The sequence below is a fragment of the Strix aluco genome, chromosome 6 (assembly GCF_031877795.1).
Source record: "Strix aluco isolate bStrAlu1 chromosome 6, bStrAlu1.hap1, whole genome shotgun sequence".
NCBI classification, from domain to species: domain Eukaryota; kingdom Metazoa; phylum Chordata; class Aves; order Strigiformes; family Strigidae; genus Strix; species Strix aluco.
In genome coordinates, this window is record NC_133936.1 from 40,558,764 (window position 1) to 40,573,169 (window position 14,406).

A 14,406-nucleotide genomic window follows, 5' to 3' on the forward strand; every position below is an offset into this window, starting at 1 on the left:
CTTGTATAAAATGCAATTTTCCTCTTGAATACATGTTCACCTCTGGTAAATGGGACAATCATACAACCTTCAAAACCACCATTAAAACTCTTCCCACCACAGGGAGCAAGGCAGATATATTAGCACGCGAATCTTCTGAGAACGCTGTTTCCTTTCCTGTCCCCAAACTGGTGCAGACAGTGGTTATCCTACGTACAAAATTAACCAGGCCAAAAAGAGAGGAGGAATTTGAACTCTGAGTTCCCCTTAGTGTCATGCCTGCCCACAAAACCATTCCCAACCTACAATGCCTGCCAAATATCCCCCAAGCCCCCTCACTTTTGGGTTTACTCAAATTACCTGGATGCCATCTGTGCAGTTGCAGGCAGAATACTTAGTTCTCTGGTTTCCACTGGTAATCCACTGGCCAAGCATGTCCTCCTTTAAACACTGCCTGAAAATGAACACATTTTCCTCTGAGGTTCTCTACGCTCAGGTGTGCAAATGATGCTAATTGCTGTCATGTTCAATGACAGCAAGGATGGCAGTGAGTAGCTTCAGCAGCAAAGCAGACCTTCTTGTCAGCTCTGGGTGCTTCAGGGAATACCCATCCTCCTGCTGTCTTCAGTTCCTCTCAGCAGAGAGCCCTCACTACTGCTCTCTGTGCCTGGATTTGTTCAGCTGATCAGAAGGAATCCAGACACCACTTCATTCCCACGGTAGACAGTGTAAGGAGTTAGCACGCAAAGGCCAAAAACATCTTACAATGCAGAAATAAGGGCTATCGTCCTCGCAATAACTGGGGAGTCCTGCGATGGACTGTATTGACTAGGCGGTCACTGTAAATACTCAGTATAAATATTTGCGTGCAGATATGTGGCACGTATGAACATGCAAGTCTGCCCAGGATTCTACTGCCACTTCCATGAAAATATATCTGCAGAGTCCGAAACAAACCAGCCCTCAGGGGAGAGCTTTTAGATACAGATAACAAAAGCTATGCTGAGAACTTTCTGGGTGGGCTCAGTGGTATAACTGGGATTATTGGGGAGGCAAGGACTTCTTCCCAGATACAGGAATAGCTTGTTCACATCCTGGCACCCTGCCACCACCAAAGCTGCTTCCTTACTACTCCTAGTAGTAAAGGAGTCCATTTGTGGTGGTGCATACTTCTTGGGGCAAGCAAAGAACACCAGTGCCAAGGTCCTGGGGCTGTGTGGAAGTCTCTATCTCAGCCTTAAAGCACAGTATAATTTCCTGTCTTCAAAAATATCTACAGTTCTGTGCTGGCAGACACAAGCCTTTGCTCCAAGCGGCATGGGAGCCACATAGCTCCCTCAGCAGGGCTGAGGTCTGCTTCACGCCAGTCATGACTACACAGCTCCCTGCTCTGAACTGACTAGATGATCTTCAAGGTCTTTTCCAACCTAGACAATTCTGTGATTCTGAGACTTGCATCCCGCCAGATCAAGTCCGTGAGCAGTGCAAGCCTGTGCCTGCCTGCAAAAGGCCAGTTAGACATCTCCGAATGAGCTGAAAGAGTCTGAAAGTCAATCTGAAGAGAGGCAAGGGATATTTTCTTCTCTGCATGTGGTAACAATGTATGAAAATTCTGCAGATGATCAAAGGTGGTTATTAAGATCTAATGGCTAATAGCATTATGTCAATTCTCCTGCAGATTCAGAATTTAAATGGAAGAAAACCAAGAACTACTTACGAATTGCTTTCATTCATGCATGTGTTATCCGTTCCAGGGAAAGCAAGCATTGAAGCGACTAAAGCATCTGTTGTTTCATTAAAATTCCTAAGATTTAACAAAGAGAAAAGAAACCAGGAAAATGTTCAAGGTACTTCCACTACCACTGAGCAGAGGAAAACTGTGTCTGAATGAAACAGGATTTATTTAAGATGTTAAATAAATGGTTATTTGTGGTGCTAGCCCTACAAATCACTTAAGTACATGCAGTACATGAGGACAGTCACACAAGTTTAAAAGGACTGCTCATCACTCAGGGCTGCACAGCTACTCCAGTGATTTGCTGCCTCTAGACCTAAGCAAGATACTGATGAACTTTTGGACAATCATGATTCTGTTGCCAGGGAAAAAGCATCTACTGCAATTTTCAGGCACTACTTCCAGTCTTGTCTCAATCAGCTCTCTCATCTGTGATGTCCACTTGGTTTTGGTCATTCAAGATGTTTCTTGCTTCTGACTCAGCTCGCTAGCAATGATCCATGAGGAGAAGCAGACAACATTAGGACAGAGGACTCAGGCATGCAGTTCTGGCTCATTCCCTCATCTAGCAGGCCTGAAGTGGAAAGGCATGAGCAGTCCTCAGAAAGAACACCTAAGAGCAGACATGCTTGCTTTAGAGTTGTATTTTATATTTCTGACTTAAAACTGAGAACCACTGGAGAAAGACAGCAGTTCACATCATGAAATCAGAATGATAGAAATTATAATAATTTTGGTACTAGGGTTTTTAAGCACAATGAAATAATTCAGTGGTGACATCTTCACCACACTGAAAAAGCACATGCCCTTCAAATTGACTGTGTGCCCTGGACTAGTGGGGCCTGGGCAGGAAAGCGTGTCCTGTACTGACAGAGAGGAGAGCAATGCAGACAGTTCAGAAGACGGATAGAATTTGATCCCAGAGTTGTAATGTTGGAGACAACTGATGTGGGGGCCTCTATTTCACATTGGGGGAAGAGTACATATATGAAGAAAATCACTATGGGACAATATGGCTGTCACAGGGCTGGAGGACTCCAACGGGAAACACAAAGAATGTTCCTCATGTATTTCACAGTTAATTCCAACTGAGAGGTTGCTTTTGTAAAGCTTTCTGATTGCTGGTCTGAGCCAAGCCATCTCCCCCGGAGATCCTTTAGGAACAGGATTTCTACACGTTATCTGCGTAACATAACTACACAGATAACATAGCTACATGTTATCTGCATAACACTTTTCCACTGGTTGTGCTTAGAAATAACCCTAATGGTAAAACTAGCTCTTTATAAACAAATGGGTTTAAGGATCACGAAGAACACCACTCACCCAAAGAAGTCTGTCTGGTCGGATGTGCCGTACAGAGAGGGGGAAAGAATCAGTTCGGGATATTCAGTCTCTTTAGTTCTCAGTGTCCCAAGTCCCATCGCAGCCATCACAAAGAGGACTGGGAGGATGACCTGAGCAATGAAGCCTCTGACATCCCGCCGGGTATGGTGGAATCTCTTAATGAACAAAGCTGATGTCTTCTTAAGCAGCAAGGGCAAACCCTGCAGGCTTTTTGATCTGATCAGGAGCTGATCTGGGCACAAAAGAACACATTTTGTGAATCAGTATTTGTGAAATGCAGGGAATTGACGGTTATAGTACCCTGGGAGTATATTTAGCTTCCTGCACTCCTTTACAGATGGCAAATCAAAACTACTAAGTCGGAACATATGCAAGGGTCAGGCTTGGGACAGGACTCAGATTTTGGCTCGAGTCATCAGCTCATGTAGCACCATTTTTTTTGTTTAATTTCAAATGGATACATGTAGTGAATTCATTTTGAGATCTTGCAAGAAGAACACAGGCTTTCAGAAACAACAAGTTATCTTACATCCTACCAGCTGCAACTTACAGGGGAAATGTATTATTCTTTTATATTTGCAAACTGAAAATTTTCATTGGAAAGCAGGTTGTCAGACAAATCAAGAAGAGAATTAATCCTGAAACAAGAAAACAAGGCACATAAACCAGTTGATCTTTTGCATGGACAGGCTTGTGGTATTCTAAAAGCAGAGCCAAATCCTGTACCATCTATTTCGCTTCATGAAATACTAACCTATATAATACAACACAAAGCAAATCCTTTTCAGTGCTCTCATTAGGGGTGACACAAAACAGTTCTCTATGCATATAAGTTCCTGTTTACAGTAACATTTACAGTGCAAGTCAGTTTTGAGAAGTGAGTACAAAATGACCTCTGTGTTGTCCCTTGGATGCCTCCCTAACTATAAATGGTATATTTACAAGTACAAAAAATGTTTATACTCTAAGAAAGCATTTCAACTAGGTATTTGCTCATTTTGGGGCTGTGACACCTTTTGCAGCTCTCAAACCCTCAGAGATACTGGTGTAGCTTGATTCTCTCCTGAACATGAGTTAATCCAACTGTCTGGCCCTTTGAGCTGTTTAACCATACTGCAATGGCTAGGACACAGCAAAAAGCAGCAAGGAGGACCCAGCTCAGAGCTGTGCTGCTTTTGCAACAAGCTAAGGATTTCCCACAAAATTTCTCTCCAATTCTACTAGATATGTAGAAATAATCCTCTACATCAATTACAGCAATTACTTTCAGAGGTATACATTTACTCTTTCACCCACACATTGTATTTGATTAGATTAAAACCTGGATCATTTTAAAGGAAGGCGGATGTAAACAAAACCCCTCTGTAATTTATTCAGTGATTCAGACTATTGCAAATCAGTGGATCTAAACAACTGTTGAGTGCTGTACTTCTAGTGATTTATTGGTTTTGCAATTCCTGGTTAGGTGAAATGTGGTTTTCAACAAAGAAAGAAGACAGGGAGCTCAAATCAGTCCATCTGTCACTGTTTGCATCTGTGACAAATCTGGAATAAAACCTGGAGGTAATTTAGTACCGTCTCTTTCTGTGAAGGTATCCGTGCTCACGGACATTTCGTCACTGCCAATTTGACCGCTGGCTCCAGGCAGCTGTTGGGGCAGTTCAGCATCTTCTTGCTGGTCCTTTACTAGCTCTTTTGTCAGATTGAGAAACACCTATGGAGCAAGAAAATATGAAGGAAAATTGGTCCAAATTACTCCATTTACCAAAACAATAATCAGAATCCACTCTCCTACTTTGTAGCTGTAACTGGTGCAGCAACTGTGACTTACAATCCTCTTTCTGTTCCCTTTGTGTTCTGCGAGAGAAGGTAACTTTTTTTCAGTATAAAATTGTTGTTGTCCAGCTCCTTGTCACCTCCCATCTCTTCTGCTGCAGCAGTGGAAACTTAAACCTTTGCAGATGCCCCCTGGACTTACCTTGTCCTAATACCACCTGCTATGTGACTACTGAGTAGGTGTAAATGAAGCTGCATTTCAGCTCAGGCCCTACATTACTCTACTCCCTTCACACCCGCACAGTGAGCAGCGTCCAGATGGCTCTCCTGCATGGCATGAGTGAAGAAACAAGGAGGGCAGTTTCCCTGGGATATTTTCCCCTCTAGCCTCTGACAATCCCAGCTGCCTCCATGCTGGGAGTGTGCACAGTCGTGGCACCCAAGCTGCAATGTGGTACATGCTGTATAACTCATTCTTGCTGCCTTAGGAAAACACCTTAAAAGCAAGCAAGAATTTCTGAGCAGAAGGATAATGATCTCCCTCTCTCCTTTCTGCAAGACAAGGGTCATCACTGCACATCATTTACTTTTTGTTTCTGATGCAACTAAATGTTTGCATTTATTTGACCAGAGATTTCCCACAGCAGAAAGGTGCCTGTGTTAGTCCAAGATGCACCAGGTGACTCACTTACACATTACAGCATCCATGCTGAAGTTCATCTAGATCGTTTGCTAACTCCCTCCCTGCTGACTGCATCTGTAGACAAACCCAGATTCATGGAGACCAGGAGAATAGTTCAAAGAGAAACACATCATTGCCCTCTCTCCTTAGTCTAACTCCAGTATCTCATTTTCTGGGTAAAACGCCAAAAAGCTGTTAGCAATGTGAGACAGTGGTACACTTTCTGCATTAGTGTACGTATAGATTTATGAATACATCTACACACTCACACGTTCATAAGTGTAACACAGTGAACAACTGAACCACTTCTTCCCCTGCCTGCAACTCCCACATCCAAAACATGCCACTGTCTAGCCCAGAAAGCAGAGCTACACAGTGCTGTGAAGTTAATCTCCATAACATTTCACTAAATCGAGCAGATCCTGAGCTCATACCTCTTCCACGGTTGTGTTTGAAATCCCGTAGCAACCAAGGTGAAGATCACTTAAGTTGGTATCGAGGGCTCTGAGAAGCGCCTGGTAGGCCCCCGAAACTGTGGACTGGAAGGGGGGAAGCACATACACGAGCTCTCCACCAATATCCTCCTTGAGATAAGCCTCTGGGAGGTGGGACTGGATCAAGGAGGTCACTGCTGTGGTGTCACACTCTTCTATCATGTTCTGAAAAAGGAGGAAAACACTCTGTGGTCACTGAGAGGGCTGCAAGGTCTAATTTCCTACTGCAGGATTTAGTCCAAATCCTGTCCCAGAGCATAATCAGTAGGTGATCTCAGTCCAGATACGCAACATTTCAAGTTAAATATCAAAAGGAGATGAAAGTGGGTTTCTGGCCCTTGAAGAAGGAGGTGTGGCACTGTGCCCATCTTGGTCCATCAAAGACCTCCCCGGGCTCCCTCTGCCTACAGGGATACTGGAATTGGGCTGGATCAACTACTTTGCACTAGCTAGCGGTTTTGTGGTACAGCAGAGAAAAAGCCAAGCCACAAGAGGGCTGACACCCGAACTTAGCTACCAGGACAAATACACTCTTTTTCCCATGAAAAACAGGGCCTGCACGTGTGTCTTTTTATATTTTCTCTATCTATACTGCTAGCGATTTGGAAGAGGGACTGATCTCTTATGGTACCTGCACGTTATTCTGTGTGTTGGGGCTACCAACAGCACTTAATAAATGCTATCAAGGGCAGAGTTCCCCCCTCTTTGCAAGCAGAAGTATTTTCCCCCAGACCAGATACTATCAACAGACTCTTCCCATCTGCTGCCTCACACTCTGCACCCAGCCTTGACTTTAACCCTCAGGGAGACCCTGTTCTTCAACAAAGCAGAGCACTGACATTCCTGTTCTCTGAGGGCCACAGCGGCTGGTGCGGTGGCCCTGCTGGAAAGCCTCCCTCTGCTTTGAGGGAAGCGGGGGCCACACGTTCTGGTGGAACCTCTCAGCGAGAAGCAGCGTGCTCATGTACAGATCCTCAATAGTTTGGTACCACTACCATCCTTGGATCTGTCACTCAGCTCCTGCTGATACAGCCTTAAGCGCCTGCATCCCTGAAAGAGCCTTGATGGCCCCACTCAGAGACAAAGCTGCTGAGAGCTCTAGCTCAGCTCCACGTGGGCTCACAAACGGGAGAATCTCTGCCTCTGCCCCCAGCAGTGCCTGCTGAGGTGACCGTGCTCACAGGACACCAGCAGGAAAAGGAGAATAGAAAAGACTGCATCGTGCACCTGGGATACAGGAAGCTCAAGTTCAGACCTCTGCCTTGTCTATTAGAGCTGCAGGGCTTTGTGTAGAGGGACTGAAGCTAAGACTCCTGTGTTTTGGGGAACTGCCCATATAGGCTGTCTTTCCTTTCCTCAGGAAACTTATTTATAAAAAAGCATGTGAATTCCAGCATGGGACAGGCAGAGCAAGCCGGAGAGCAGAGTGGACTGTAACCCAGGTATCTCACTGGTTGAAGCATATGAAAAACTGATCTTACTGGCAGCCCAAGGAAACAGTCCAGCATATTCTTGAACCTGTGTGGCCAAACCCAAGGCTTTCAACCCAAAAAGCATCTCACATTCACCCAGGCATAAAGTGGTTGCATAAAGAAGTTATTTCATGAAGGTGAAATTATATTGGAACAACCATTCCACTGCAGACATCTAAGACTGAGATGAACCTTCTGCAGCATGCTTCATATCTGACGTGTCTCCTACCTTCCTGTCATATGACTGATTCAGTTTCCCACACAAGATGCTGAAAATTTAGGACCAACTCAGGCACAAACCTTCTTTTTTGTGAGTGTCAGGTGGTATCCATCACCAAAAGTTTCCTTGAGGTAGAATGGAGAACCACAACATTTGAGCCCTCCATGCTCTAGGAAGGCAATTCGGTCACTCAGAACTTCTGCTTCATCCAAGTGGTGTGTTGAGAGAATAATGGTTCTGCCTGGAAAACACAAAGCTGCTGTCAGCCACCACAGAATAAATACACATGATTACATGAGACAGGTGAAAGCTACGCTGAATGAGGGGACACAGAACATCAGTTGAAAAATTGACTGTGTTTTTTTGTAATTATTAGTGAAATTGGATGAAAGGCAACATTAGAGACAAGCTGAAAGTTACTGTATTGTAAATTGTGTCTTACGGTAAAGTTACTTTTCAAATGACACTGTGAATTTACAGAAACAAACCCGGATGCATCCAGGGGGCCTGCAAAATCCCAGTCTCCCACAATTCGTTCTCTGTGGTCTCCAAAACCCACAGTTCAAAGCCACTGATACCATATTTGCAAAAGTGACAAGAATTGTCTTTGCCACTGGGCAGCATCTCGTCTCATCATAGTACCTTTTTTATTCTTGGAGATAATTTCCCAAATACTTCTCCGAGAGCATGGATCCACCCCTGTGGTTGGTTCATCTAGTATCACCACCCTCGATCCACCAAGGAGAGCAATAGCTATCGATAACTTCCTCTTCATCCCCCCAGACAGGGAGCCAGCTAGCTTGTGACGATGGCTGTACAGTCCAGTCTCCTTCAAAGTCCTTGAAAACAAAGAAAAAACAACCCCCAAATGTTGTCCTTCAGGCACCTTTTAAAAGCAGGGGATCTGAAAATATCCAAAAAACCCATAACTGCAAATGAAAAACTGCTCAAGTATGGACTGCTCTACTGAATGGTCACAGTGCAGGGAGATGATTCACCCTGTAGCTCAGTCACTGGGATTTTAATTTAAAACATTTTTTAGGATGTGTTCAAAGTTTCCATCTGACAAGTCAAGGTTAAAGGCTCAACCTCGTCAACTGAGGACACCAAGATCCAAACTCCCTGGGATGTTCTGGCTGCTTCACTTCTCTGCAGAACCAATAAAGCAGACATCATCTTTCTGACTGGTTGATTAAATCTCTTTCTGGGGCAAACTGTAAAGCAGCAAAGACTAGACCCTTACACCTATAAATTCATCTCCAAAGAACTGCCACAGAAGCTTGTAAACCCCCTGGAGAAGAGACCTTGTTTTCTTACAGCCACAGATATCTATATATTCCTCTAGTCAGACCAAGGCATTATTTGAACTCTATGCTGGGTCTGCAACAGTCCTCAAAACCATTCATTTGAGCTTTGCAGTGGCAATGGCACTACCACACAATAATTTTGACAGCCTGCTCTCCCTTCTCCAACCCTGCTATTTTTATACCTCTTCACTTCTTGGTAGAGCTCCTGTTTACTCCAGTGAGGGACTTTGATGTACCCATAGAGCAGCAGGTGTTCCTTTGTGGTGAGGTAGTTAAAAAGCACGTTGTGCTGCATACACACACCCATGTTCTTCCTGATAACTTCCTGGTCAGTCCTGATGTCCTTGTCATACACAAAGATAGTACCTGATGATGTAGGGAACAACCCGGTCAAAATAGATCTGAAAGTGAAAAAATAAATAGAAAAAGACGTTAGAAAAAGGCAAAAGCCGTACGTAATTTTTTCACGTGGTCCTGTACCTATCACCACTTTCAAAGCTTCCTTACATCACTATCACACTTCTTCCAGCCAGAGACCATGACCACTGCATCTTCTGCTGTCTGACCATGCTTTGGCAGAGCAGTGGCCAATTAACATCAAAGGACATCCTTGTATCCCTCTGCGGGAACGCAAAGGCAAGTCCCAAGCTCACACACTGAACTCTGGCTCCTTTTCACATGTACTTTTATCGTCCTCAGCCTTCCTCTCCCTAGGTCAGACTATTGCATATTCTATACATCAACACTCATGAATACCCTTGACTTTCAATTTAATCGCTGGGAAGTCATACAATGTAGTTATTCTCCATTCTTTGAGGTTTGTCTGCAGTATCCAGACAGCCTCATATTGCTAACCACAACAGAGATTGAAAACCACATCTTCATCTTACTAACCACTGGTTTCACTGCCATTATTAAGAAGAAATGGGAGAGGACTTCCCAACAAGACACCTCACAGTGGGCAGCACTTTCATCTAGTTCAAGCAAATAATCACCTACCTAGCAATACCCAACAGACCCGAGTCAAACACCCTCTGCTCAGAATAACTACTCGCACATTATAGGTCATCTAAAGGGAGAAGATGCATTATCAGACTGCCCTTCACCTTCCCAGAGCTTCTCTCTCTCCTGGGACTTTTAACCATCATTAAAAAGGAAAGAAGTAACCTGTAGCCTTACTCAGGATTTGAAGCCTGCACTAAGTTTCAAGAAGCTTTATACTTTTCTGCACTTCACCTTTGTCTACACTTTGCAAACAGGATATGAGATGAATTGATAATAAGCTGAGATGAAGCACACATCTGTCTTACTGGTTTGGGATCTTCTGAGGCTTCTATTTATCAGTTTAATGTTGCTTTCAGAGTGATGCACATATATATCAGTGGAGAAATCAAGTTCTACAGGTCTGTTTTAGTGCTGTTATCTAACAACTCAAATAATAATTTATAAATGGCAAGGCTGGAAGGGCTGAAAGGCCAGTGTATTAACCCACTGCCATTCCAGCCGAGCCAACACATGAGTTTGTACAGATGAAGTATACCTTTATTAAGCTTTCTTGCTAATATCCCTTCAGCTTTGGTGTGTGCACAAGCTACCCACAGCCTTCAGAACAACCTAACCCCAGGCACCAAAGTGTCACGGAACAAAACGCTAGAACAGTTGCTGTGCAGTGTATTACAGGTATCCTACCAGATTAAAAAGCACGCTCCTAAGCAGAAAAGAACCTTTAATTCTAATAGATGAAGGGACTGCTGAGGTCATCCATGAGCAAGATAAAACTACAAGAGAGATTTGGCCTAATAAAGTATCTTACTCAGTCTCCCAACACTGCACAGTCCCGCATTCACCCAATCATACCCCACAGTATATAAAAAAAGCAGCTTTAAAGGATACACACATGGTCGTAGTTTTCCCAGCTCCATTGTGTCCCAGCAGGGAAGTGATATTCCCTTCATAGAAGTTGAGGCTGAGGTTGTCCACTGCAGCTTTGGATCCATAAATCTTTGTTATACCACGGAGGGAGACTCCCAAGGTGAGATCAGTGGGCTCTGGTTCCAGGTGAGGCGGGGGGGCACCTTTGACACCAAAGAGAAGGGTCAGTTACTGCACTGCAGTGGGTGTTTGTGCTACTTTTTTTACCTGAGAGATAAGCAGGGCTTTAACAAACAAAATACAGCAAAAGTAGGTGCCTTTCAGCTAGGAATGTAGAGAACATTTCACAGGACCTGTATAATTTTGAGCTCTCTGGGATTTCTCCTTTTTACTTCTGCGGCTTCTAATAACTCCTGACAATAAGCATTAATCACTTTTGAAAAGGTCTCATATTTAGATGTTTTAGAGCACCTAACTTAATTTATACTAAGCAAGCACAGAAAATTAGAGGACATATAGCAAAACTACTGAGTTATTTTCAGTTAGGTAGAATCAGCAAGCTTTTATGTGTGATCTCACAGTATTTTACAGGCTAAATATTTAGAGAGATGAACAAAGAAGCACACATCCCTTTTGACAAGTGGAAACCTCTCTTTGCACAAACAAAAGTGTATTTCTACACAGAGCATTGTAAACTGAGATAGACACATCTAAGATAACTGCCCAACTATAACATACACAAACATGTATGCGAATATCAGTACTAGATTTCTGCACCAAATAGGAAGAACAAGTATAATTGAAATGCCAAATCTCCATTCAGGCAAGTAACAGCTTCCAGTTTTTCTTGCGCTACAAAATAAGGATCACTACAGAAATGTGCTTTCTGAGTATGGTGCCCCTTTACAAATTTGGCTTCATTTACCTAAGACATAAGTTAGTATTGCTACCCCATCTAGCATTCACATACATATCTTATTGTTGAGGGTGGCTTCTTTCCTTAACATCAGCTTGGTGAAAAGAAGGCCTCTTCGTTTCTCATTCCAGAAGGGGAGGTAACTGTTGTATTCAACCCAGTAAGATGGAAGCAAGGGGAAATACCAGGGAGCAGCCATGCCGTATCTACCTGCAAGGGGAAGAGGAATCTTGTTCAGGTATCCATTTCTGAAGAAATATCACTATTGGGTTGCACTCAAAACAGCGAAAACAAACTCCACAGAGATCTCTCCCCTCTTGATGTGCTCACCTACTACTGATACTTGCTAGAGAATCTGCCCACTGACACAATAGGAAGCATTCGCTAATTTGTTATTCTGAGTAACTTTATAGCTGGAGGGCAGGAGTACTTTACATTTTCCACTGGGTAGATTTCTGTATGCCAGTGGACTGCTTCATTAGGTGGGAAAGAAAAGCAAAAGACAAATGTACTGGCTCTTGCCTAAGGCATGAATTACTTTTTGAAATCAAATTATATAAGTAACAAAACACAAAATCACTCAACTGACAAATGCAGGCTAACATGCTCTGTTCTCATTTTCACTGAGCAGACTGCAAACACATCCTCCCATGTCCTTGGCTTCAGCTTCTTCAGGAGACCCACCTACCCATGTGATAAGCAGAGGAATCCTAATTCTCCCTTTCTCTGCGCTGTCTCAGTTTCATTAATAGTTTCAGTCATCTACAAAGTCATGCTCCCTTTGATCTAGAAACAGAGGTATTCTGTGTGTGCAGACTGTCTTACTGCCTGAACCACGGAATCAGTCAGTGTTGTATTCATTGTTTTCCAAAGGAGACGGTACAGCGCCAGCCTCAATGCTCTGTATCCTTACCTGGGAAAACATTCCTTATATACCATCCCAGGATGAAGTAAATGAAAGAATCTATCAGAATGAGCCAGCACATCCAGCCAAAGGAAGTGTTGTCTCCAATCATTGGGGACTTATACATGTTGTCCCACTGCAGACCTGCAGTAAGGAATTTAGAAATACAAACAGAATCCATACTAGTTAATGAAATGTCACAATCACGGGAGCTCAAAGCCTAGTTTTGTCTACAATAAACATACCTATGCCCTGTGCCTCGTATCGAGCGATGTATTGACTTGCATAACTGAATGCAGTTGGAGACAACAGACTCTGTAGAATAAACAAAATTGAAAACAAAGAACTTATGAATTAGTCTCAAAGAGAAATCAAGTCAGTCAACCAATCAGGTACCTCATTGGCTTGGTCCAGTAGCCAGAAAAATGAGTGGGTTTCTTTTTCCAACAGTCATGCAGAGCACTGGATCAGGCTTATGATAGGTAACACTTCTGGTGATGGGCTGCAATGTCTTCTTAGAGCCTGCCTGCCTTTTGTTTCCAATTTCATCTCTCATACAGGGCTTTATTTCAGGCTTTTGAAATACAGGCTGACTTCTGGAACCTAACACCTACCTATTTCCACCCTTGGTAAGAAACAAGGCTTTACATCCATTTCCACGGCTAGGAATCTGAGATACATGAACCTAAAGGACGAGCAGAGCCAACAATGAGCAGAGGCAGTCCTCCTTCACAGCCCTGAACTCCTGAACTCCTGAACTCCTCACTGAGACAGCCTCATTTTTCACAGTGCTTTTGCTTTGCAATTCGAAAGGGCACAGTGCATAGGTCAAGCTACTCTGATTCAGCTGGCAGGTGGAAACTCACTAAAATTCCACATGTATTGCTTTCAGTCATGGGACACAACTAATTCCAGGTCTCCCTCAAACAGGCCGTGGCCAACTCTCCTGTCGTGCTGTCATACCTGTCAACACCCACTGATGGAATTTAGAAAGGCACCCAACTCATGTATATTTGTGACACGAGCTATAATAAGAGCTGACGTTTATTGAAGGTGAGTGTCTGCTTCCACACCCATGGTTCCTGTCATTGAAAAGCAGAACTTACCAGTAGGCTCTTCACCGAGAAGCTCAAATGATTCTCAATGACAAGCAACACGATGAAGGGGAAGAAGGTGAGGATGTACACGAGACTGCCCACCAAGGCTGCTATGTTGGTGTTATTGAAGAAAACACTGATGAAGTAGCTCATGGCTATGATTGACAGGCTGTAGTCCATAAGGTACAGGAACAGGAGCACTGTGTTTGTTTTGGGAAGGATGTCACCCACTTTTAGAACAACGATGAGGAAGGTGACAGTAATTAGAAGGAAGATGGCACACTCTATGAACCAGGCGATGAAATGGCTGCTGGCATTAACACCCATCATTTTCATGTACTACAGAGAGAAAGGTGAAAAAAAGGAATCATAAATGACAAACGTTTATTAAGAGATCTTGCTGCTGATATGGACCTGTTTCTTTTTTCAGTTTCTGCACAGGACATGCAAGCAAACCATACTCTTTCATACTTCGGCATAGTGCATGTTGATAACCAGGGAGAAACCATGCACTCACATTTCTTGAATGCCTAGGTTTGCAAAGCAGTCTATTGCAAAAGAACAGCACAGACAGGATCTACAAGTATAAAGTGTCACAGCCCACA

General features: G+C 43.5%; 1 protein-coding gene across 1 annotated transcript in view; it reads right to left on the bottom strand.

Annotated features, from left to right (window-relative positions):
- Positions 1-14,406, bottom strand: part of ABCA12 (ATP binding cassette subfamily A member 12) — a 113,852-nt gene that overhangs the window by 21,283 nt on the left and 78,163 nt on the right. The window contains exons 26-38 of the mRNA XM_074829975.1: positions 13,811-14,140; positions 12,950-13,019; positions 12,714-12,848; positions 11,855-12,010; positions 10,910-11,087; positions 9,195-9,413; positions 8,348-8,544; positions 7,786-7,946; positions 5,954-6,178; positions 4,637-4,775; positions 3,041-3,293; positions 1,697-1,783; positions 340-433 (exon numbers count right to left, since the gene is read on the bottom strand). Of these exons, the coding sequence (XP_074686076.1) occupies positions 340-433; positions 1,697-1,783; positions 3,041-3,293; positions 4,637-4,775; positions 5,954-6,178; positions 7,786-7,946; positions 8,348-8,544; positions 9,195-9,413; positions 10,910-11,087; positions 11,855-12,010; positions 12,714-12,848; positions 12,950-13,019; positions 13,811-14,140 (2,244 nt within the window). The remainder of the gene's footprint in view (positions 1-339; positions 434-1,696; positions 1,784-3,040; positions 3,294-4,636; positions 4,776-5,953; positions 6,179-7,785; positions 7,947-8,347; positions 8,545-9,194; positions 9,414-10,909; positions 11,088-11,854; positions 12,011-12,713; positions 12,849-12,949; positions 13,020-13,810; positions 14,141-14,406) is intronic.